Below are 26,680 nucleotides of genomic sequence, written 5' to 3'. Positions count from 1 at the left end.
CACACAGGTGTGCCGTAGATCAGATACAAGTGTGCCGCGTAAAAATAAATAAATTAAGATTTTACAATTTTACATTATACATACAGTACCCAACGACAAATGTTGCACAATGACCTTTAGAAAGAGACAATCGGCTAATTTCGCCTTCGTAGAGCGTTATCTCTGTCGCACACTACCTATGTGACATTTTGTCAGTCGTGCGATATTTATCGCCGGATACTGTATTTTGTATTTGAGACAGTTGCCACACTCGTCTCTTGAATATAGCTTTCAGCGAAATTCTAAAAAAGATTTTAGTGATCCGTAGATGAGAAAAGGTTGCGGGGCGCTGATTTAAATGACCACCAATTGTATTTATAGTCTTTTAAACAAGTCCGAAAATTTTCAAAAACTCGTGGGCAGAGAGACTGCGATATTACCGACATCTCTTCGCTGATTTTCTTTTTTATAGATTTCTTCGCCCATTTCTTTATTAAAAGGAACACTCGGACTATGATTTTTACATAAAATCAGCGTCTCTCAGTAATATTTCACACAATAAGCGCGTAGAGGACCCATGAAGCGATCTATTGCGACTAAATTTCCGAAAAACTAACAGGACAATTTTTGATGTAACATTTAGATATTAATGAATTCTTGGCCCACCCTGTATAATAGTGTAATTTTAAGAAGAATTTTAAAATACATTTATCTGAACATTAGACATGCAATTGTAAGCCACTTATGTAACAATTTATCTTAACAATTCTTACCAAATTAGTTCTTTTGTTCGTGCCTCGGCCGAAACCGTTCCAATGGTTCCCGGCCACGCCTATTAAGTCTCCAACCTGTATAAATATACGTCAGATTATAATTCAAAAATAGTACTAAAATTTTCTTGAACATGGAGCTTGAAAATGGATTTAAAAGCTCTAAATAAGCTTTTACGTCAATTTCCTGACAACCTGTATGAATATCATTCGGAAAGAGGTTATATTAATTTATTTTTATTGGATAGCTATAAGCCAGTAACTTCTGGCAGTACAAGTCTACAGTGACAGATAGTGAACAATAATTAATTTTAATTTGTAGTAATTTGAATATATTAAAACGATTTTTATTAGTATAAAAATATATGTTTTTTTATTATTATTATTATCTATATTTTAATTTCCAAGTAATTTGGCATTTAAATATATTCGTATATTGAATAATATGCCTTCTCCGTTGAATAATGTTTTCCAATTTTCTTTAATTATAAATGAATCTGATATTTTTTGCAGTTGACATTTCGGTATAGGCTGTTTTAACAGTATGGATGAAAATTGATAGTTAAAAGAATAGTAAAAATGAATGAGATAACAAACCTGGAATGAAATATCTTCCTTGCCCATCGCCGTGTGCGGCATTACAGCGCGTCGGTCGTGCGCGTTCTGACCGCCGAAGTAATATATGTCGTCCAGCGAGAAGAAGCTATCCGACGCGTCCACGCGGTTCGTCTGCATTATCTCGTACGCCACCCGTCCCACCTGGTGCAAAAGAGATAGGTATATACATAAGTACATCTCAATTTCAGTTCGCAGTCAATACAGATGAAAAAACACTGCTCCGAGGTCCCTCCTATAGTACCAACTTTACTCACTTCTTCGCTATGCAATCTGTATATATTTAGATTTTTTTATGGCCCCCGCTATTGGGGGCCTCTCATACCCCTATCTTTGGTGGAACAGAGACTTTACGGGCAATTTATTTTTTCACATAGTTATTTATAATTTCCATTCTCTCCTTTGGTTCTTCACATATTCTTTCAATCTATTCTTTCATGCCACATTTCTGCTATATATTTAGATATTAAGAGGGTCAGGAATGGCTGTGCATTTAAAGCAAAAGTTCGAAAGCTGTTACTTGACGGGCTGAAAGAATCATCACGATAGCTGAATCTAATTTTCCTGTGCAACTTTTCTATGAGGGCTAGATAGCCAGAACCTTTTCAGTTCTCTTCTTACCTGGCTGCTGAATGTACAGACGATGTAGTCGCAAGTAGACAACATATGAAGGTCGACCAGCAGTCCTGTGAGCGACAGCGGCGTGTAGCGACGGTGCGTGGCCGCTGTCTTGGCGATGGATGGGTCGCCCAGGAATTCATACTCGGGGTACTTCTTCCTGGCGTCATCCAAGACCTGTACACATAAAAAATTAGAAAAAAACTTATCAATCACTGGCATTTGAGTGAATTAACTTTAAAATACTTTTCCTCTTACTTAAACATACTTCGTTTGTACGATATTAAACTGGTTTATTGTAATAGCTGGTTAAAGAAATGTGAACTTACATTAGCATCGTCTGAGGCCAGGTACACCCGCCTGGTGTCGACGGGCCTGGTGAGCTCCAGCTGATCGTAGTAGTCCTTGACGTGAGTCATGTATTCGTGAATGTGGTGGAAGGCGGCCTCCGTGCCCACCTTGTCGGTGCGCCTGATGTGGACACTGCGAAGTAATAGTAATTTGGATGTTTGGTCTTAAGTATAGTTAGTGGTTTATCCTCTGCAAAAAAAAAACATCAACGCCATCTAGTTAGAACACAGGGAAAAAAGGATCTTAACAGATCAGCGTTTCGAGCCGTTGGTGGTAGTTTTAAAAGCGCCTGTAGGTGCCTAGATGATTAAAGACATTACGATTGTTTTTATTTTATTGTGTTTTAAATAAACGCTGTAGAAGTATGTTTATATTTATTTTCTTTTTATTTGGGAAGCGAAAATCTCTCGTACTAGCTCCCGCAAGAGCTAGAAGGCCTCCTTTGAGAGTCTCTAGCAATGCAAGCAAGAGATTAGAAGTCCACCAATCTCTTATAGTGCCACCAAAACGTCACGTAGGTAGTGAGGGACAGAGATAATGCTCTACGAAGCCGAAATTAGTCAATTGTCTCTTTCCAAAGGTCGATGTGCAATATTTATCGAAGGGTACTGTACGGTCTTACTAGGAGTCCTAACATTAGAAGGTAGTTAAAAAAATTGGTAAATAAAATAATACCCATACAATAGTTAAGTAGTAATAAACACTCTCACACTGATTTTATGGCTTTCTATAATTGCATTTGTAAACGCACCGACAATTTAAAACGGTCACATAAATGTTATCGCTCTGCAATAAACTCTTGCGTTTAATTAGCAATTAACAGCTTATTCGATTTAAAAAAAAAGCTAATTTTTAATCAGATGGAAATTGAATGTAGTTTAACGCTATTTAGTTTTTTTTTCTAATGAATTATATATCAATGGCTCGATAAAATGTGTTATAATTAAGCATTTAACTGTGTCATGCTAATTAGTGTTTAATGTACGCTAAGTGTGCGATATGATAAACATTTTTTTAAATTATTTACACATGAAACATAATAACACTTTCATATTTTTGATAATCGTTAATGGTTTTGTGTCTATCGTTTCTTTTTATTCAATTTTAAAATTTTAACTGGAATATTTTGAGAAGTGATCACTAAAAGAAACCAGAGTGAGTTTGTTGTGGGCTCTTCTCAGTTTTGGGCATGTTTGGGACCCTCGTAGGGGAGCTCAAGTTAATTCTGGTTCCTATCAAATGAATCTGTTCCAAGCATTCTAATGACGTACAAGTAATCACTACAATTGATCTTAAAGGGATAGCAATATGAAAATAATAAATTTTAGATAGTAATGTAATAAATTCATGCAAATTATGCCATTGTCGAGAACGAACGAGTAACGAACTTAAATAGACCTAACTAACAACCCTAACTAACACGTCTTAAGTGGCAGTGGGCGGGGACATCTCTCTTGGAACTGATAGACGCGGCATGGATAGACTCCCCACGGGGGGGACGGACGACATAGTCAAAGTCGCGGGTAGTCGTTGAGTGCAGACCTTAAAGTCTATCATTTGTCATGATAATGAAATAGAATCTCACCCAACAATAGGCGTCTTGAAGTTCATCTTGGCGACGGTCTCGTTGATCGCCTTCTGCATGTTGGCCATGGGCCGGAGTATGTACTTCAGCATCTGGCCGATCCACCACGAAGCCGGATCGCCGTTGAACCGGACTATTCTGAATAAGTAGATACAAAAACAACTTACAAGAGGAAAAAATAAAACAATTTTTTAAAAATAAAAATCTGAAACAATTATTACAAGGTGATTGGTTATAGGTATAAAAGCTTTAATGTGATGAATGTATATTTCATTGGCTGTCAATGTACAGTACACCCTACACAAAAAACAATGGTTTCAGAAATAAGTGTTTTTTATTGAAGCCTTTAAATTTTGATTACACGCATGAGATTCAAGGTTAAAAGCTATTTCACTCATTGCTAAGGCGTTGAGAAAAAAAACTAGACGCAATTAGACAAATTAAGGAAAAACTAAAAACAAAATTAAAAATCAAAATTTTTTAATTTAAAGTAGTCTAACATTTAAGTTAGGAAATAGCTTAAGAGACTACAGTAACATGATATTGTGACAAATTGTAAAAACAAAGGCACGGACTCTAATGACTATGGTAAAAAAAAAGTTACACGTATTTATTCAATCTAGGGTATATTAAGTGAACTCTATGAATAAACAGTCATACAGAGTTACGGTTTTGCTACTGTTCTTGAACCACGTACCAGCAAGTGCAGTGTAGAGACCTCCAGCTAAAACGTGGACATCTGTCCACCCAATATGTATGTACAACAACCGTATTTATAATAGAAGACATTAGTGATTTAAATGTAGGAATTTTTTAAACATGAAAATGAAAATGAAGATGAAAATGTCCGCAACGAACGCATATATAGTAGTATAAAGTAGCATCCAAGATCCGGTATCAATTGAAAGCCATATTTATAATTACTGGCCACAAATCGTCTAAACGGTCTTCGTTATTTATAATACTAATAGATAATTTAAAAATAAACAAACCTATGCATACCTATGTGCCAGGTCCTTCGGTATCGCCAGCGGCAGGAACTTGGGCTTTTGTGATATCGAGTCTATGAATGGTAAGGACACGACTTTCGCGTCGTATCTAACTGCAAAAAGAAATACACGTACAGGGTAATTGATTATAGATGTCATAGCTTTAACACGTTGAACGCCATGGCGGACACCATATGTCCGACAGCATACTGTCCCCTGGGGCCACAACAATAAATCGAAAATCGTCAAAAAATCGCCAAGGTGTTTTTTTGCAAATATTGTCAGTAAAACCCTTAAAAATAATGGGCGACTTGTGGAAACAGCGATTTACCAGGGCAGCGCGGGTCACATGTTGGCTCCCTAGAAGCTTCTGAAGTGATCGAGGGCATGCGGACACATGGGGTCCGACGCGGCCTCTTGGACCCAACGTGATGGCAGTCACATGGTGTCCGTCGCGGCCCACTGTACTAAACATGGTTTTTAGTCTGGCGTTCAACGTGTTAAGACCGTTGATCATTTACTGTCAATTAATGTATAATACACCCAGTTCTGATGTCAGTGGTAGCTCAGCTGCAGAGGACTGAGATTTGCAATCGTAGGTCGCGGGTTCACTTCCCGAGATACAGTCCTATATTCATACTTTGTACATTAATTATAAAGGATTGCCACTGCCACAGCGTCCTCTGCGTACCATAATACTATACACTGCGACCGCCAATCCTGCCATAGATATCTTTGGTGGAGGCATATGCAATGCCAAGTTTCTAGAGTCTACTACCTTTTCGGAAAATGTCTCAGACCTTATAATAAACACCGAAGAAACTCTGCAAGACTTCGTATACCTTTTTAACTATTTAAAATTACATATGTTTAATTAACATTTTAATAGCCTGGATTCGTCCACGTCATTACCAATGTGTGCAACTATCTATGGAGACACAGTGTCGTACATTTAGCACACAAACATTCTTTGACAATTTTTGTTAAATCTAGCAATAGATTCGTTTCGAACACTATTTGGCATCCTATTTTAAAACTAAAATGTCTTCGGAGGAAAAGGAGGAGGAGAAAGGATCAAACCTTTCTCCGAAAACAAAGTAGCTATCAATTAGTCAATACAATACGTCGAGCCACGCATCTGACGTAGATTTTTTTTAATATATTGGCTCGTGGATTTCGGATCCTCGAGCTCTGGGTCCGATGAAGCTGTAAAATCCAAAACGGCTAGCGACGTCCAGCAACAATCAAATAAAGCCGTAACTCATCTTTGGTACACAAAATCGTGAGAACATCAGGTGATGTTTTCGAAGAAAAACAGTTATTAGTTTAATTTCCTTAAAAATATAGATGACCACAGATAAACTTTAATTTTAAGAAGTTTAGAGGAAGTTGTAAACACGCTCTATTAACTGTTATCAATGTCAATATAAAAATATTTGTTATGTATATTACCTGGCCATTGAAGAACTTTGTCGTCGTAAGCGGTGGTGCAGCTCTCGGATATCGGATGAAACACATAATCCCATCCCTTGGTGTTGTAGCGCCACCCCTTGGAGTTCAGAATCAGTGTTCTCTCGGTCGCGTACGCGAATATCAAGCAGTAGACTATGTGATGCAACTGACAGCCGAAACCGCAGCCCTGGAATTAAAAATATATAGTGAGCGAACTTAGAAGTTTAAAAAAATTGAAAGGAACCTTTTAAGTTATATTAACCCTTTCGTTACCAGCGGCGGAGTTAGATGCCATCCGTTTGTCGTTCCTTATATTGCATTGTTATTACATTGATTCCTCTAAGCGTACAATCATGTTATTGAATGCGCCTTTACTCAAAAACAATTCGAAAGTATAGTATGCTAAAAATATATAAACTAAAATTTAAAATATATAAATGTATCACCGCAATAATAATCTACTAAGGTTGACCGGAAGACATTTTACTTTCAATTTTAAATCGGTATGAATAAAGCGAAGTAGAAGGTGCGTTGTATGCAGCGCAAATGGCAAAAGACGAGAATCCAAATATAAACGTAAAAATTGTAATGTGGGCTTATTTGTAAGATCCCTGTTTTAAGATTGATCACAGCCAAATAAATTACAAAGAATTATCCTAACTTACATCTTTAATAAATCTACCAGTAAAATCTTTAAAAATGTAACACTTAAATGTTAAAATTTAAATATCAGCCTACCATCATGCAATGTGCATACTTCGCGGCACACTGCCCGGTTCAGTAGCGTCTCTTCGGCGGAACGTAATGCGGTAAGGAAATAGTAAACAATTCGATAAACGACTTGATTTAATACGATACATTAAACGCTTTTGTTTATATATACGACTTTACTATTTTCATTCATTTTTTAAAAGCTTCCTAATACTTTGAAGGAGGAGCTTAGAGAAAAAAAATTGCGCAGTATTTAAATTAATTATTATTGAAGCTATGACTTTGGATATAATAATTAATATTTTTATATACGAAATTTTTTATCCATAATTATTTAATTTTTATTACATTTAGCAATTCAATTTTGATATCTTTCGGATTGATTATATATACATAGCTTAGACGTGACGTCTTTCAAGTAAGCTAGTACTGCATATAAGATGTGTTTACAAAATATTTTTTCTAACCTCCTTCGTAGGAACCTGATATTGAATAAAGAATATTTTTTACTACGATTTTTTACACGATTTACATAGATGAGTGTTATTTTTGGAGTTATATCAACGTCCTAGATTTGTGGAATATTTAACTTTTATTTAGTCTTATAAATGAATTTTTAGTTTTAGTATTATTTCTCTTTGTCTCCGCTGTCTATTTATTTGTTATGTTCCTGCGAAAACTATACTCTTGATGATATATGAATTATAAACTTCTATATATCATACATTTAAACATAAACATCATTTCCTTTCCTTTTATCACTCGAAACGACTCTATTTTTTTTTACTGATAAAAAAGTAAAAATATTCAAATTGAATTCTTTTTTGTACTTCTTTGCTGTTTCAAATGTTGTAGAAGTGCTGGTATACAATAAAGAGTTAAATAAATAAACTAAAAATAAAACATAGTTCTATATAAGAGAGAGATATATATATAAGATACGAAACGTTTATGACGCCATAGTACATCTCTTAAAAGCTCGGCGATAATCCACGCAACGATGCACATTTATAAAACTATTGACACATTTTCCGGGCGCGTTTCACCTTAATCCGTACATTAAAAGTTTGACGCGGCAATTTTCTAGTACAACGTTGTACAATGCGATCGTTAAATATTCAAGTAACCAACATTTTTTGTATAATTACCGGACAGTAGGTAGAAAATATTATATAGGTCTCATCGCATCTGAGTATCAAACTTCAGTGCAAGCCTTAGAGAGGAAGTGGTCGAAAAGTAAGGGATGTGAGACCACTGTTGTAACAGCCCATAGAAGCCATTGCAGGGAAAAGGTCTCCCCCAAAAATACTATCGCAGTATACATCATAATCACCACGTAGGGCAGGCGGGTTGGCGGTCGCAGTGTGGTATCGTGGTAAGCAGAGGACGCTGCTGTTCTCTCTGTAGAAACTTATTTTTGAGCAGCGGTATTCGTACAAAATCAATGCACAAGTGTTAATTGTTAAAGATTATATCGAGAATATAACCCGCGGCATACGATCACAAGTCTAATTCCTCTACCGCTAAGAAACCATTGCTCAGGGCTAAATGTGTGCCGTTCGTGTAAATCCGTCTTAACACGTCCTTGTCGCCTAAACGAACATACCCAACTTTTTTAGAGGTGGATTCAATTTTTAAAAAACAATCCAAAAAAATCGTATAAGATGAGAAAACTGAATATTTAAAAAAAAGTTAACGTTTTTTATAATGCATCTTACATAAGTATTATAAAACAAAAACAATTAATTATTAATCCAAAAACTAATTGAAATGTTCGAATCATTGCGAATATTTTTAAACCTTTAATTTCAAATTGCCATACTTTTATAAACACAAAACGGTTTGAACACGAAAAGTTATTACTGATACGTAAATCACAATTCCATTCCTAGAGCGTGGTTTAAAAAATATTTGATATAAATTACAAACTAGCAATCGAACGGAGTTAAGAGTAAATTGCTGTTTAATTATGTGTTTAAAAAATCTACATTTAAATTGCTATCCAGTAAACATTACATTACAATGATGTAATGAGTAAGAATCCCGAAGGAATCTTTCTGGGGGTTTTATTACTAAAAACGAAATTAGACTGTTATTTCTCCAATTCACGGAGCCTTTAAGTGCAAACTATTCGCCATATAAAAATATATTCTAAAGCTGATACTTCTAAAAAATTATTTTAAAATTCGAATAGGACTGTCTGCTTTAAATAAAAAGTTAACACTGAGATAATGAGACAGAATCTTGTGCCCGAATGAGACAAACGCAACAGTGTCTTGTATTAAAAAAATCTCATATAACAATATTGTTATAACACATCTCTTATCATAAGGTGAACGACCCACTGACTCCGACACTGTAATTAAAAAATACATATTCTCACATGTACACGGAACTCGGACCAGTTCGTTTACTTACGACCGTCTATTTACAAATCACAAATTTACACATATAAGCTAAACCTTCTGTAAATTGTAGCTAAAAGATGTCGAAATATGTCAACGACCCAACAGTTTACTATTTCTGATTATTTATTTGTGAAAAAGGTCCTTCACCATCTATAGTTATAATATTTCCAAGCAAGTGTAATATGCACAATAATGAATAAATATTGTCTATCTAAGACTCGACTTCGAGTAACGTAATCTTTTTAAGAGCAATGCATGCGCTTTTAATAAAAGATTCCAGAAAATGGTCAAAAAATTGACTATATATCGTTAGCTATAAGTACATTGTTAATAAATTACTATAAAGTTTAAATTATAAAATAGTTTAAGACACTACAATAACTTAGTTAACACTGACAAGCAAGAGCGTGAACAAAAAAATTCGGAAATATCAAACGTAGAAGTAAAAACAAAGGCACGGACGCTTGTCTGTGGAATATTGATCCTAATAATAAAAAAAATACTATAAAAGGAAAACCTTGGATTGTTCGATCTAGACCAATTGAGTATTTTTTATACTATTTAGTTTCTACCCACAGAAGCTTACTGCAAAACATAGGGCCCCAAAGATGTCTAGGGGAGATATATCAAAATCGTCACGCTTGGCAGGCACGTTGGCGATCGCAGTGTGATTTTATACTACGCAGAGGACGTTACTACGTATCCTCTAGAAACCTACTTTGTGAGCAATGGCAATCCTATATAATCATAAAGTTTAAATTATACGTCGAAATTGAATATGCGACCACTACTGGTTTTTAATATAAATTATAATACAAGACGCATGCTTCGACTGAAATAAGAAAGAAAATAATTTTTTAAAGCTGGCCATACAAGCGTAAAAATGTTACAAAACTGTTTAAAACGTTTTCCATTGCTTTTAGAACGTATTTATCACGTCTGTATGTTTAACTACTCAATCATATTTTGGTTTGCAACCAAACAAGGAAAACCCAGTAGCTATATTAAATAATGACTGACGTCTATTGGATAATTTTTTGCGGTCGCAACTGAGGCGACGGAGACGAAATTATTATGTCTTCCAGTGTGTTTACAACATGCAAAGAACTTATCTGAAGCCATTGTTAAAAGTACAGTATACGCAATAACTTGAATAATAACCTTCCAGTAATCATCTACATATTTAGATAGGTGGCCTGTAAAACTTGTGTAATAAACTCTATTTAATATGTATTATACGTTATATTATTTAATGTAATCTTTATTTTTTATAACCTCCTTGACAACTTTTCTTCGATAATCTAGGAATTTCTAGCAGCGTTCGCATTAGGGAGGCGATGGTGCCACTTTCCACCAGCTCCACTTCACACTTATATCTTTCTTTTGCCAATAAGGGACAGCTCGTTATAGCGTGCTCCACGGTCTGCTACACCGCGTGGTCGCAGATGCGATTACTAATGGTAGGCGGTGACATAAATAAATAAAAATCTACGCCGATAAGTAAACGTGACCAATTTTGATGTGCACTTCTAATATCAGTGGCGATTAAAGAAATTAATTATATAGGAGCTCAATTTTATACTGTCTATTCGGAAAGATTTGCAACATGCCCCAATCTAAACCAATGAACCGATATCTTTTTGGAAGTATGCGTATTACAATAGTAACAATATAAAGATTAATAATAATATATATATATATATATATATGCTTAAGAAGCATCCAATCAAGAGAACTTTCCGACCACGTGGGCACATTTGATTTGAAGTTCCAAAAGCATTTCAAATAACAAGCCGAGTTTTCCTCGTAGATACGTATATATATAGTCTCACGAGAAAAGTATTTGATAAAGCCTGTACTTAACAGCGTATATAAATAGACTTATGATGATATTTAAAATATGTTTACATTTTTAATTGTTATATTGGTATAAAAAGATTATGCTAGTATTCTAACGAAGAAATTCACGGTAAAAGCTAATGTATTGTACAGCTTTATAGCTTGCAATTTGTGCTACCAGCTAAAAACATGCTCGCTTCGAAATAAAAACGTTTAACGAGGCCATGTTTCACTCTCAATGGCCTATTAGATGGCGATCCGCAAAAATGTCGCATTTTTAACATAAAGAATTACATTGCTTTCATTTGCTTCGTACAATATTTTAGAGTAACATCCATTTGAACGTGACTTTTTTTCTAATAAAACAGTACTTACATAAACATCACAGTGTAACGTAACAAAGTAATGGTAACTTACGCTTGTAGGTCACCGGTTTGATTCCCCTGAAGCGAACACATTACATTAAACTTATTTTTATACTGGAAGCAGCTCCTAACTGAACACGAGTTGGTCACGTATGAGGAACAATATAGAACCCCTGAGGATATGGAGGTGATGTCTTCTAGACCAGAATAATTAATATTTTTAACAAAATTAAAACGTGAAGTACTAATAAATTTTGCTATAAACATGCCTAAAGAGCACACAACCAAAGTGAACCTAGTAAACGTCAATAACTCGGAACAAATTTGTAGTGAGTTTATATGCTGTGGAGGTAAGTAAGGTATAAAACCGAAATCTCTCTATTAAGTACTTAGGCTTTATCAGGTCATAGCTCTGGCAAATGTTTTGCTTACCTTGTTTAAGTTGCAAATAACTTTCCTCGCCTCCCTGCAGTCAGGTGGGTTCTGCAGATACTTGAGTCTCCTCTGTATAAGGTCGCTCAGGTTGGCGGCCTCGGTCTGCCGCCACTCGTGGTAGCCATCCAGCTCTGGCAGCTTCTGCTGGTCGGACAGAAGGGATCTGCAAAAGTTTCATCTTTAATAATGACGCAAATAATCGTCCTGTCTGGATGAAGAAGCAAGCATCCTGCAACCGGCGAATAATGATAAGTATAATAAAAGCTTTGTAAATTAATTAATGGAACGAATGTTTTTGGTTCATGGTACTAAAAAACTCTTTTTTTTTTACTATCTGTTAACTGTGATTACGCACTAGTGATAAGGCAGCTTTTTGTACTTAATTCTTTTCTATTTTTTAATGGTATCAGGCGTTACCTTGCAGAAGTCCATCCTAAGTAAGAAAAGGACCAATATTTAGCCACTTCCGCACATACAGTGGTAGTCGTGTAAGGTAGTCGTCGCAGAGTCATCTCTGTGTTTGGCACTACTCGGTGTAACATAACTCCTGAAGATGCCCCGTGGAGGGGTGAAACACGTGTTGAGTAATTTGACGGTGGCGGTTGTGTGACTCGCATTGTTTGCCGCATACGCATTTATCAACGAACTGGCGGGCGGTGCACTTTATTGCACGACTACCACTGCATGTGCGGAAGTGGCAAAATATTGGTCCTTTTCTTACTTAATTCTTTTCTTATTTCATGTGTTTTCTTTTTATATGTTGATGTACAAAAAGTAAAATTAACCTTTTGCGATCGGCAACTTGATCCAAAATCGCTTGTATCTTCTCCACCTTTACATCTTCAGTCATGAGCTTCCCCAATTCTTGACTTATAAAGTACCATATCTCCTTGGTGTTGGAATAGATTCTCCGCCTTAAGTTTTCATACTCCTCCGTTGGTCCCTGATCCGCACCAAACAATGACGGATCCAAATCGTTCAGGTTACCATTTTGTCTGGAACAAAAACCATCACCATCATCATGACGTCGCTCATACGTCCACTGCAAGGCTTAAGCCTCCCCTAAAGGCCGCCACGGTGACAAGTTTTACGCTACCCACATTCAGCCACTTCCCACGACATTAACTATATAGTCGTTACGCATGTTAACAAACATACTTGATATATTTTAATTACCATGAATTTAAAAGACAGATCGGACAATCGAACGAAATATTTACTTGATGGTTAATCTATAGTGCTACTGCAACCGCCGTACCGCGCTCTCGGATAGCGGGACGAGGTGTGGGCCGAAAGAAAAAAAATAACGAGTGCCGCCGCAAACTTTGACAGCGGACTACCAGAACAGAGCGGCTGATGCTCCTCCACATTTTGCAGTAGCAGTAACACCATAGCCATGGTTATTCTCCTTTTGGGGATCCTTACGCGAAGACAAATCATAAAGAGTCTGACTAAGCGAAAAAACAGAGATAAACGATATTCCTAGAACTACAAAGCTTCGAAATTTGAAATTTGGTAGGAGTTTCTATTTACGATTACGTAACGCAAATAGAACGGGGTACATATTTGTTAATATAAATTATTTTATCATTTTAAAACTACTTGAAGGTCTACTTCCATAAATAAAAAAATAAAATGAATGTAACTACTCAACTAAAACCACACGAGAAAGAAAAGGTAATTAATGCGACAGTCCCGATGCTTCCAAATGAACCCTTGTTACTATGATACAGTTTAGAACAAGCGCCCTTAGAATTTCGCCACATCCAACGCAGTGAAGCTATAAATTCTAACGGACATAAAGCGCTCCCCTCGTGAAGGCCCTAGAGTTTAGTCACCCTATGCAGCGTCCACCGAAGTCTATCTAAGAGCTCGACGGCCTCCCAATCCAATAAAATTATATGTACCTTCGAGCTTTGCTACTTTGAAAGATATATTTTCAAATTCCATTAGGGCAGCATAGAGTCCTTTCAATAAAAAAAAAAAAAGAAAAAATCTTTTGACAAAATAATGTCATCTTGAGATGTTGAGACATTAGTGAGTACATTTCATTTGCGTAGTAATCACATTAGTAACAGCTCTGTTTAATCTGTATCATACCTACAAAAAGGAGAACCCAGTCAAAGAAACCTAATTGTAAATATATGACCAGTTTATGCACTGTATATAACGAGATGCTTTTAATAATAATATTAGTTAATCTAATCGTTACACACGCAACTGATAACTGATTTTAATTTATATGTTATGCATAATTATAATTTTAGCTGAAAGACGTCCACTGTTGGAAATCAACCACTCCTCACAGATTTCTGGTAATACCGTCTGGAAGCTGTGTCCAGGGTCTTCCAATAACCTTCACAAGATCAGCTGTCTTGCACTGCGCTTGCCTGTCCGTAGTCGCTATTCCAGAACCCTAGAGCCCCAGCCATCCTTCTGATTTCTCGCGAGATTTTTTTATGGTTTCTGTTTTTGGGTACCGCTCGATCACCCCTACAAGTTGAATTGGAACTTGGTTTACACATGTCTTACAATTTCTAAAAGTTTAAATTTTTAATTTTATTTAGTATTCTCCTTCCATGCTTCACAATTTATAACATTCTTTACTTATTTTAAATTTCTTATCTCTATAATTCTTAAGACGTCACAGCTTTTTTTATCAAAATTAAGATACATTATATTATATCACAGCCTTTCCACGCTTTTTATTCTGCTCTTAGTTGAAGTGGCAGTACTTCAACTTGCAATTCCGGGCCATTAACTTCACTTAAAAGTTTTATCATTGTCTTCTTAGTTGATGAAAATTGAGATTCATTTCGTATATGGCTGGATAATCCACCATTTCTAAAAAATGTGTTCGTGACACACAGTCATAGATTAAACTGGAGTCAAAAACACGCCAAATCACTAAATGTAAATGAATTCCAAAAAATTCTAAATCGCAGTGATTATCCTGAAATTTTCGCGATCCCTACCATTGTCTTTGACTGTCTAATCATCACCGTCGACATCATGGAATAACACGACTAAGTTATATCATCGTACATAAACATCGCAAATAAATAAAGAGAAAGAAATTAGAGCAGAAATTACCAAAATAATTGGGAAAATGTACACAGAAAGAAACAAACTCATCTCAATTAGCTACTATAAATAAAAACGCTATATATTTAAAATCTTAATGACATTTGATCGACACAGATCGCGTGATATAATGCGCGATAAACTTTTCCTAATGGGTCAAGATTCTCAGTAGTGAGGGATGCGACAGATGGAGTTTCTTACTTAATATTTTTTCGTTTTTAATTGCTAATAAAATTTTAAAATAATAATGTCATTTATAGTTTTTTGATTACTTCATTAGACTATAACTACAATTATATATATTCTTCCATATCAATTTCATCCCCTTGAAAGTGATTCCTGTCCGATAAAACGCACCGGTATAGCCTTCAAAACATTCGGTTTGATTTTAGTCTCCAAGATCGTGTCAAATCGTCCCTGTATTGGTCTTTTGCGTTTGCTGAATACCCAAAACTCGCACGAAACCAAATCGGGTGAATACAGTTGTTGTGGAATGACATCAAACAAGATTTTAACGTTCATTTTTTCATAAAATTAAGCGATTTTGGCACATGTCGACTTGACGCGTTTGCGTCGCAAAACATCCTTTAAAATGATTTAGGGTTGAGCCCAAATGAAATAACAACTTTTGACGAACAGACGCTTGACACAAATGTTATAGACAGTCCTGCCAACGTATGAAAAATTCACCTGCATATACAATTCCTAGGAGTTTTAAATGATAATTTCACCTTAGTACATAATATGTAAAGTATGCATGGCAATTAGTCTTATGCCAAGCTATGCTACAGTGGTAAATAACTTTACGAAGCCCTTTCTATTCAGACAACTTTACTTGAAGTCGTTTATCATTTACTTTAAATTATTACGTTATATCCACGATCCGGCATATTAATTGCAAATTAATAATACATAACTCGGAAACTTGTTCTAAAGTATGACTACAAAATGATAAGACAAGATAATAAACGCTCTTTAACTTGTTTAAACATTGACATAGTTCTACATTGCCGCAATCGTGTTAGCTAATTTTTATTTAATTTTGCTCTTTATTTATCCCTAAGTTTTAATATTGTTAGAAATAAATATATACTGGATATATCGATGATTCCTTCTTTAATGAAGGCCTCCCTTTTATCAATTTCTCTCTAATTCCGTTCTTAGCCAATTTCATCCATCCTTTTGCTGCTAATTTTGTTACATCAATCAGATCACCGTTTGCAAGTCTTTCAAATTCTCTTTGAAGGTCTATCTATTTAAGAAAAGGACCAATATATAGCTACTTCCGCCATGCAGCAGTAGTTGTGCAAGTGCACTATGGTCTCGTCTCTCACTATTGGTTCTTTTCTTACTTAGGATGGACTTCAGCAAAATAACGCCTGAATCCATAGAGGCCATTAGATAGGTCCATCTATTATCAAAGAGATGATAAAAATGTTCTGATCATTGCCACTTCAATCTGTTAGTGCATGTTTTAAAGCTGTTATATTGATAGGATATTGGATTGAATTGTCTATCACTTGAGGAAGTTAAACTATGTAGTTTAGATTAAATATAATACTTAACTTTTTTTCTCAAAAATATTGTGAAACGTGTTCCAGCATGTCTTTTTAGGAACATTATCCTCTACCCCATTTCGATATATTACGGAGACATATAAATAGCACCGTTCACCTCCCACGTTCCAAGCGGCGTATATATTTAATTGAAGATCAATATTGTATAAACATACTGGTATGTGTAGTATCCGAGCATTTGATTCTGTACATCAGGAATACCGTACCTCCAGAGTTATGTTTATATGTTTGAATTTACTCTGTGGTTGACGTGGCGTGGGTAGGTCCTCTTAAAGGTAGACCGACGACATTATCAGGGTCGCGAGAAGTCGCTGGATGCGGGGCAGCACAAGACTGGTCCTTGCGGTGATCTTTGAAGCAGACCTATATGCTTCAGTCTATCGTAGATCTATCGGGCGTCTATCTTCAGATATAAATGAACGATATGAAAAAAGAAAAGCGTTGTTTGTAATTTTTTTTATACAATTTTTCTGTCCTTTATAACTTTTCTTGTACCTTAACGAAAATATTAAAAAAACTGCCAATGCATTGCTATGGCAATTTTCAAGGTTATGTTTAGCAACTAGGCAAATGATTTTAAATTAAATAAACGATGGGAACTTAAACTACAAAGGGTACACTATTTGATAAATGTATCATAATTGATTTAATAAACGGTTTTATTTAGTTCGACCCGTACAGAATTTATTTATTTATTTATTTGGGTCAAAATTAGAAATTGAAATATAAACATCTTCCCGTTGTCAGATTGATCTGAAATTTGGTACACACATTTAACTTAGATGACAATACAATATAATAAAATTAATAACATTATAAATCTAAGACAGCCGCCGATACAAAATGGCGGATTACATATTTTTCCTTAACCCCCTCAATATGGGTATCAAATGAAAGAGCTACACTAGTATAACACGATGATTATGTCAAAATTTAAAATTCAAGATGGACGCCGTATCAATATGGCGGACTAGGTACATATTTTTCCACAACCACCACAATATGGGTATCAAAAAACCGTTTAACTTAAAAGTTTATTAAATGTATTTATTTAGAGAGTAATACCGTTTAATACCGTATAACACCGTTTAGAATCTATTAAAATAAAAAATGTTAACGGAAATTATATTTGAAAATTATATACACATTTTCTCGGAATTAATTATTTTGTAGACATTTTAGATTATTTTGTACAAACCGGTCCATTTAGTACGGTAACTAGTTATAACAATGTAAATAAAAAATGCTTATTACCGATCGTGTAATTTGAATTTGATGCGAGTAAATTGCGTGACTACAGTGCTCATGATACGTCGGGCTTCCCGTATTTAGCCGTGCACATTATGTCCTCAACTCAACTAGCGATAATTTCTACAAATTTATAGTAATATTTTTTTTATTTTTGAACATTTAAATTAGGAACTGAAATTAATTTGTTGGTAATGTCATCATTAACCGATAGACGAGATATGAAATCCTTACTAGGTGGACCGAAGACAAAGTTAAGGAATGTTTAATGGAATCAGGCGTTACCTTGCGGAAGTCCATCCTAAGTAAGAAATGGACCAATATTTAGCCACTTCCGCACATGCAGTCGTAGTCGTGCAACAAAGTGCACCGCCCGCCAGCCCGCTGACAAATGTGCATGCGGCAAACAATGCGAATTACACAACCGCCACCGTCAAACCACTCGTGTTTCACCCCTCCACGGGGTATCTTCAGGAGTTATGTTGCACCGATTAGTGCCAAACACAGAGTCCAGCACTCTGTGTTAAATATTGGTCCTTTTCTTACAAAGTTAAGAAAGTTACTGGATGCGAGCAGCACAAGACAGATCATCGCAGCGATCTTTGTGGATGCCTTTGCCTTGTAGTTGACATGTATAGGTTGATATGATGATGATAATGAACCTGACATTATTTAACGGATATTGGATGATAGGCCGTAGGTCAATAGACACATAACTGTAGTGACATTTTACAAATAAAAATTTATTTCATAAAATACAATTTTTTTTTAATAATGTGTCTAAAGAAATAAAAAAGTAATGTGTTCCTAAACGGAATGCAAACGTGAATAACGGCTCGACCAATTTAGGTAATTTTATTTCATATTTTCAATATGGTACGACGAAGATTTTGAAGAAAAAAATGATATAATTTCGTAAGTAAAATAAACAACTAGCCGTCAAATATTTGCCGTCAATGAGTAAAATAGAAAAAAAATACTTTAAATAATGGTTGTTTTCTTATGAAATATTAAATCGATAAATAAATTAAACACTCTGAAATGCGTTTTGCATATATATTTATTCTAGAGAACTGCCACAGACCATTAAGTTTTATCAGTACCAAATCTAATAGTGCAAGTAACAAAATCTCTATTAATAAAAATGAATGTGTGCTTGTCTGTCTATACTCAATAGATTCAAAAACTGGATATATAGTTTTTGAATCTATTGAGTGATCGCCGTGAAAATTCAGTCAATTACCAAATTAGAAATATTCAAAGGTTATTCTTTTACTGGTCCCCGTTTTTGGGGTCTCTCGTTACCCCTATCATGTTTTTAGGACAGAGACTTAGATTATAATTTTTTTTCATCTTTTTCTTTTAATACGCTCTCTCTGTCGTCTATCTCAGTTTTTTCCTTCCTTCCTTCTTTCATTCTTCGCATTATCTATCATCCTCGCAGCATTTATTTACATCTCATTCACGCATCGTCTCCCGTCCTTCGCACACTTCTTGCAATCTTACATTGTCAAATTACTTTGCTTATTTGCTATTTATTTTTATTTACATTCCTTTCAATGTTCATTTCAATGATACTTTATATAATACAATTCCCCTATTACAATTATTATTCATTTCTATATTTGTGTAATTTATACAAATAATTAAAATAATTATCAAAAGAAGCTTGATACTTGTTTTAACAGCTCCTAATAGATACCGGACTGTTTGTATTTCGTGCGACAGAGATAACCCTCTACGAAATCGAAATTAGGCGATTGTCTCTTTTTAAAGGTCGATGTGCAATATTTATCGCCGGATACTGTGTGACTGTACGTATATAGATGAAAACATTCAAGTAACGTCTTAGTAGCTAATTACCCGACTGGAGACGTTAAGTGCAGCTCTGAGAATATACAAAGAAGCTAATTGCAGCAATCGTTCCTGCGAGACAGCGAAAGTGGATACTAGAAAGTTTCAAGCCAAGTTGTAACTTCACTAGGATTTGTAAAAGATATTTCAATTTATTCGTAACTGTAGTTTGAACTTGGTCTTATTAGAAAGCTCACTGTCGCCCAACTAGCCGTGAAGATAGCTATTTCATGGTTTTATTTCGAAATCGAACCAAAAACACGGACGCAAAACTGAAGAGGCGTCGGGCAACATGTCGCTCAGAATGGTCGCTCCACATTTAAAATTCTGGATTGGAAACCAAGGAACGGCAATCGCAGTGTAGGACTACCCACAAGTTTTTTTTTTAAGTGTCTCGTTTTTCTGGTCTCTTGTTCAACGCCTGTCATGTGTGGACAGATTCTTTATTTACAAAAATGTTTTATTCATACTCATTATTCGTCCTTCTCAATGTCTTACATTCTTTCCTCTAATTTCCTTTACAATATCTTTCATTCATTTCACACTTTCCATGCATCGCCTCACTTCCTTCCTTAGCCTTCTCTTCAGAGTTTTACAATTTTACGTTTATTTTTTAATTATCTGTTTCCACCCACAAGGTTGACAGACGATTATTATGGTCAACGGAAGACTCTGGAGGCATGCCGCTTCCAAATACTACTGTAAATTTATGAGGGAAACGCAAATCGAGAAACCAACGTCGTATGGCTAAAATGATGATAATACATACATAACTTTCTTTTAGTAATTTTTATCAATTTTGTTTTTTATTTTGTATGAATTATATAGACAAAAAATTAAACCTGTACGATAAACTAGTGTCAGATAAACTGAAAGCATACACTTACAAACTACACGCTCAATTATACGAAAACCCTGTGTATATACGTCGCATTGTCCCAGTCTGGCGGAATATGCCAAACCGCATAGTTTTACAAGGAAATGGCGACGTCGGCTCAAGCAGCCAGTGGCGTGCGAGGGTTGCATTCATAACGAGCAGTTTTGAACCACTCCAGAGATATGAAGGCACTCCCCCTCTGCTGAAACTTTAACGAGAAACTCAGCGGGCTTGTTGTGGAAACTTTATTTAAAATGTGGCAGTCGTAAAAAACACGAAAAAAGCGCTTATCGAAATAGTTGAAATACTGGGGACTCTGTAAGCATTTCGCTTTTTATCATGCTGACTGTATCCTTTATTTGCTGTTTGTCGCTTTAGTTTTAAAATTATTCACCTTTGAAATTGGTAATCACATATATCACGTTGAATAATAAGAACACACAGAAAAGATGATCGGTTATATGTGTGAAAGCTTTAAAAGGATGTTTGTAAAGGTTGGAAATTGGTAATCACATATGTCACGTTAAGTAATAAGAACACACACAAAAGATGATCGGTTATATATGTGAAAGCTTTAAAAGGATGTTTGTAAAGGTTGGAAATTGGTAATCACATATGTCACGTTAAGTAATAAGAACACACACAAAAGATGATCGGTTATATGTGTGAAAGCTTTAAAAGGATGTTTGTAAAGGTTGGAAATTGGTAATCACATATGTCACGTTAAGTAATAAGAACACACACAAAAGATGATCGGTTATATGTGTGAAAGCTTTAAAAGGATGTTTGTAAAGGTTGGAAATTGGTAATCACATATGTCACGTTAAGTAATAAGAACACACACAAAAGATGATCGGTTATATGTGTGAAAGCTTTAAAAGGATGTTTGTAAAGGTTGGAAATTGGTAATCACATATGTCACGTTAAGTAATAAGAACACACACAAAAGATGATCGGTTATATGTGTGAAAGCTTTAAAAGGATGTTTGTAAAGGTTGGAAATTGGTAATCACATATGTCACGTTAAGTAATAAGAACACACACAAAAGATGATCGGTTATATGTGTGAAAGCTTTAAAAGGATGTTTGTAAAGGTTGGAAATTGGTAATCACATATGTCACGTTAAGTAATAAGAACACACACAAAAGATGATCGGTTATATGTGTGAAAGCTTTAAAAGGATGTTTGTAAAGGTTGGAAATTGGTAATCACATATGTCACGTTAAGTAATAAGAACACACACAAAAGATGATCGGTTATATGTGTGAAAGCTTTAAAAGGATGTTTGTAAAGGTTGGAAATTGGTAATCACATATGTCACGTTAAGTAATAAGAACACACACAAAAAATGATCGGTTATATGTGTGAAAGCTTTAAAAGGATGTTTGTAAAGGTTGGAAATTGGTAATCACATATGTCACGTTAAGTAATAAGAACACACACAAAAAATGATCGGTTATATATGTGAAAGCTTTAAAAGGATGTTTGTAAAGGTTGGAAATTGGTAATCACATATGTCACGTTAAGTAATAAGAACACACACAAAAGATGATCGGTTATATGTGTGAAAGCTTTAAAAGGATGTTTGTATGGCCCATTATCCGTTAATAATTTATGGTACATCCTTCAGTAATGATAATATAGTATGAAGCTTCAAAATTCGAATTACTACAAATTAAAATAAATTATTTTTATACACTTATACGAGCATTAAACGAGTTAAGCTTTGTATTACTTCCCCTACTTACATCACTCATCAGAATTTGTCAGTGCCTACTATTATAGTATTTTTATATATTAAAAAAGATGTTACAGAGAAAGAAATTAACTCAAATGAATAAAACCTAATGCTTTTAAAATAAGTATTTGAATTTATAAAGCCTTTGGAACTCATGTGTTACTCTTGAAAAGAATGCATTGCTTATTAAGTAATGTCAAATTTAAAAATAAATCACAAATCTCGTGTTTCAAGTCAAGAGTTTCCAAGTAAAAACTTCATTGTTATGAGTCTGGACAACCAAATGGTGACTACTATACTAATTGACGATGGGTGATGATTAATTTACGCTAAATTATACTCCCTACAAGACGTAGACCACCTCCAAAGATATTTATGAGAGGTTATACCATCATCGCAACGCTTGACAGGCGGGTTTGCCATAGCAATGTATAATTATGGTACGCAGAGGATGCTACAACTCATTCTCTTGAAACTGTTTTTGTAAGTAGTGCCAATCTTATATTATTAATGCACAAAGTGTGAATTATAGATAGAATTGTATTTCGGAAATTGAACCCGAGAGCTACGACAGCAAATATCATTCCTCAACCACTAAGCTACAACTGCTCAAAGCGTGAAGGTGGCCACTCGATTATCATAGACTTCTTGATGTTAAATTTCTATTTTAATATGGTTCATAGGTCCGAAAATAAATCTTTATTAGTATGTGTGTACTGTTACTTAATTCTAATTAAACTCACCCCGATGACCTTCTAATCTGTGCTATGAGGTTACTATGCTGCTGCTTCAGCGACTCGAGTTGCGACGATATGCTCTTCAGCCTCTCCTGATACTCCAGAACCTCGTCTACGCTGCCGTTGCATCTGTATATAAATAACATTAAAATTAATTCTACATATTTTGACACCGACTCCACGTAAACCATTTTGTAAATTACCACGAACAACAAGAAACCATAAACCAACAAGCGGTGTTTACTTTTGAAGTAGACATGAAAAAAAATGTTTTAAGGATAGTGTTAAATAAAGCATCGAAGTATATATGTCAATAAACTGTAACTTTAATATATGTCGTGTCGTTATCCATTATTCTTTGTTAATGTAGTTTCTACCGCGCAGTGGAACTTTTATATGTTTATGCGGGGAAACTACTACCGCTATCTATAGACGCCGGTCTATTCTACAAAGTTTCGACATATATTTATCACTTTATTGTACATCTCATAACACAGATATACTACAATAACAATCATCATCATAATTTCAGCCGTAAGAGGCCTATTGCTGGACATACATGGCCTGCCTCGTAGATATCCAAAAGGATCTATTGGAAACGGACCATACGAAATAGATCAAGTTCTTGCCCTGCGTGACCTGTCCACTACCATTTAAAATAACCAATCCGCTGGGCAAACCTGTCTCTTGTCCTATTCCTAATTTATTGATTATCCTATACTGTCCCCGAAATACCACACCGTGAGTTTATACTAACGGTGACAGCATCTGAGAGCAGGGATCTATACACCTATTTATGTAAGGATCTGTATTTGTACCGTAGTTGTTGGGCATACTTATTTCCCAAATCCCATTTCGTGACCTAACCTAAATTACGCCCAGCTTGCTGAGCAGGCAAGTACCCTGTCGGTTGCCAGCCAGCAAGCTACCGTTAACCACAGACCATACTAGGCAAACGCACATGTCCGATGTCTGGAATTACCCACATAGTCTCTACCAACCCAACACCAATGACCTCCACCTATCGGTCACACAGCTGGGCTACTGGTCCCAGTATTATTCTAAACCCAAACAACTAGACCCGTAATTCCGGTTGCGAACCAACTGAAGTCGAGTATCTCTTCAGTTGGAGGAATCACATTTCGTAATTTTTATATACAACCTTTGTATGGATAAAAAAAGAAGTTTTTATTTTAATAGCAGAAAAGATATACCGAGTAACCGGTCTGAAACTACAGGAGCAGGAAATATCAATTAGTACTTCAATACATTAAGCAACGAAGGAAAGCAACCGATAAAGACAGTTCACGGCGTCAGGAGCTACGATCCTGAACAATGAGAGAAACAACCAGAGAAAAGGAGAAAATATAAATCAGTGAGATATGTTTTTGTTATTAGATCGTATAATCGCACTGTGTTTGAAAATCTTGCCATGAGACTTGAAGCAGTCATCAATGGCTTCGTAATTTTACATAATGGTATAATTAAAACTATGACCTAAACACTCTTTTGCTTGTCAAAGAAAATTATATCAAGGAATTTCTACGTCTACCTCTTATAACTCTAATTCGGTTTTGTTAATCACGATTATCCTCCTTTAGACACCCAAAACAACAATTCCGAACAAACTTTGGATTAGAGGATCATTAACCTGCTTCAATTCAAAATTAAACTTAACAAAAAGGTTTTAGTGCGACTGTAGCAACCTGTAGAGCCAAGGTTCTGCCCTCTCCGATACCTTCGAATCAGAATACTTAGGTCTAGGGTAACCTTGCTCTTAGTTATTCCATGGATCGTCTGATCAAGCGATCTAAGAGTTCATCGACGCAAAATCGACTGTTCCGAAGTATACTAGTAAATCTAAAAAGACTACTTTACGTGATGTTTTCCAGATGACATTACAAATATATTAACACTTGTGATATAATTTGCTCGCTCTTTAATCCATGCAATAAGTTTTAATAAGTAATATCATAGAAAGATAATCATCAAAGAGAACAAAATTAAAAAAACAACTTTAAACACGTGCATTGTTTTCCAAATTTGAAAGTACAAAATATTCAAGTCGATCCAAGCCCGCCAAGTGTGGTTTGTAAAAAAAAATCATGAATAAATTTACAAAAAACAATCCGTTGAAACAGTAATTGAAGAAACGACCTTCCATTAATAAAATAATAAAACAAAGGATTCATTAGGATAATATTTCTATAAATCAGACATTCACAGACATGATCTGTTTGCAAACATTACATTTAAATATCAACCATAATTCATTTGCCAAGACAGCCTTTTAAGCATAAAGGTAATATCTCTACCTCCCATGCCCTACATAACCTCTTATAAGATCTATAGTTCATTTGTCAGCAGAAACTTTAAAATTTTAAAACCTTTTTCAACCATCCTGTATAAAGTGATCACTCTGAAATATATTGCATTAATTTTTTTTTCTATCGAAATACAATACACCGATATCTTCTGGCCGTAGAAGGTACGCAGGAACGGATAGTAAACTGTAATTAATTTTAGTAATCCGAATTTTGAAAAACGCTTTTTTTTACTATATTATCATTACATTATTCATTTACCCTTTCCTTACCGCAGTCCGTTCCGCCGAAGTGACGCTACTGAACCGAACAACGCACCGCGATGTGTGCATATTGCATAGCGGTAAGGCCTGATGTTCGAATTTTCTCATTTGTGTTACATATTGAAAGATTTTACTGGTATAATTAATTTAAAATAGCAAAAATAGAAGTTAGGATAATTCTTAGTAATTCATTTGGCTGTGATAACCGGCTAACTTTGGCGCTGGCAACGAAAGGGTTAAATCTGAAACCTTTGTTTTAGGAATAGGGTTAAGCATACATTGATTGACAGTCAATGATCTATACACTCACCTTTTTAAAGCTTTTGCACCTATAATTAATCATGTATGTATACGGGATATATGGATATTTTCGACATAATTCATCGCTATATCTCTGAAGTCATAAGGCCTACAGATTTAATATTTCGTAGGAATATTCCTTTCATTGAAAAGAAGTCAGTAAAGATGTTACAATATTCCACCCGCAGAGGGGTTTGAGTAAACATTCATTAAATCGAAGCGGGCGTTGCACATATCGTATGGTCATATATAGTAGAATTAGAAAACATGTTATAATTACCATATTCAATAGCAATAAAAAATATAGAACATCAGATATTATTTCCGGTTTTTAAGACACTAATTTTGGTGACGTCATAATTTATTTTCGATATACGAATCAAGATGATTGTGAGATTTATGTAAGTACCGGTTTTGATCAAACCGTATACATTTGATTAAGAAATTGTAACATCTTGTTTGCGTGCTAATGGAGAAACCACAGAATATTGATATATCCGGTATATCTTTATATTTCTCATGCGGTTCCCGTTGTCCAAAACCTAATGACACAGAGTAAA

General features: G+C 35.1%; 1 protein-coding gene across 1 annotated transcript in view; it reads right to left on the bottom strand.

The window, feature by feature from the left end:
- Nucleotides 1–26,680, bottom strand: part of FucT6 (alpha-(1,6)-fucosyltransferase) — a 54,955-nt gene that overhangs the window by 1,052 nt on the left and 27,223 nt on the right. Inside the window, exons 3-12 of the mRNA XM_068772820.1 lie at nucleotides 23,240–23,362; nucleotides 12,903–13,112; nucleotides 12,115–12,280; nucleotides 6,360–6,546; nucleotides 4,921–5,020; nucleotides 3,919–4,056; nucleotides 2,312–2,465; nucleotides 1,986–2,159; nucleotides 1,347–1,508; nucleotides 753–827 (exon numbers count right to left, since the gene is read on the bottom strand). Of these exons, the coding sequence (XP_068628921.1) occupies nucleotides 753–827; nucleotides 1,347–1,508; nucleotides 1,986–2,159; nucleotides 2,312–2,465; nucleotides 3,919–4,056; nucleotides 4,921–5,020; nucleotides 6,360–6,546; nucleotides 12,115–12,280; nucleotides 12,903–13,112; nucleotides 23,240–23,362 (1,489 nt within the window). The remainder of the gene's footprint in view (nucleotides 1–752; nucleotides 828–1,346; nucleotides 1,509–1,985; nucleotides 2,160–2,311; nucleotides 2,466–3,918; nucleotides 4,057–4,920; nucleotides 5,021–6,359; nucleotides 6,547–12,114; nucleotides 12,281–12,902; nucleotides 13,113–23,239; nucleotides 23,363–26,680) is intronic.

This window comes from Battus philenor, unplaced genomic scaffold (genome assembly GCF_028537555.1).
Source record: "Battus philenor isolate CCGP_79_NKW_IND1 unplaced genomic scaffold, ilBatPhil1.0.hap1 SCAF_11, whole genome shotgun sequence".
NCBI classification, from domain to species: domain Eukaryota; kingdom Metazoa; phylum Arthropoda; class Insecta; order Lepidoptera; family Papilionidae; genus Battus; species Battus philenor.
The sequence above is the reverse complement of the archived record's forward strand: the minus strand, read 5'-3'. Positions and strand labels throughout refer to the sequence as shown.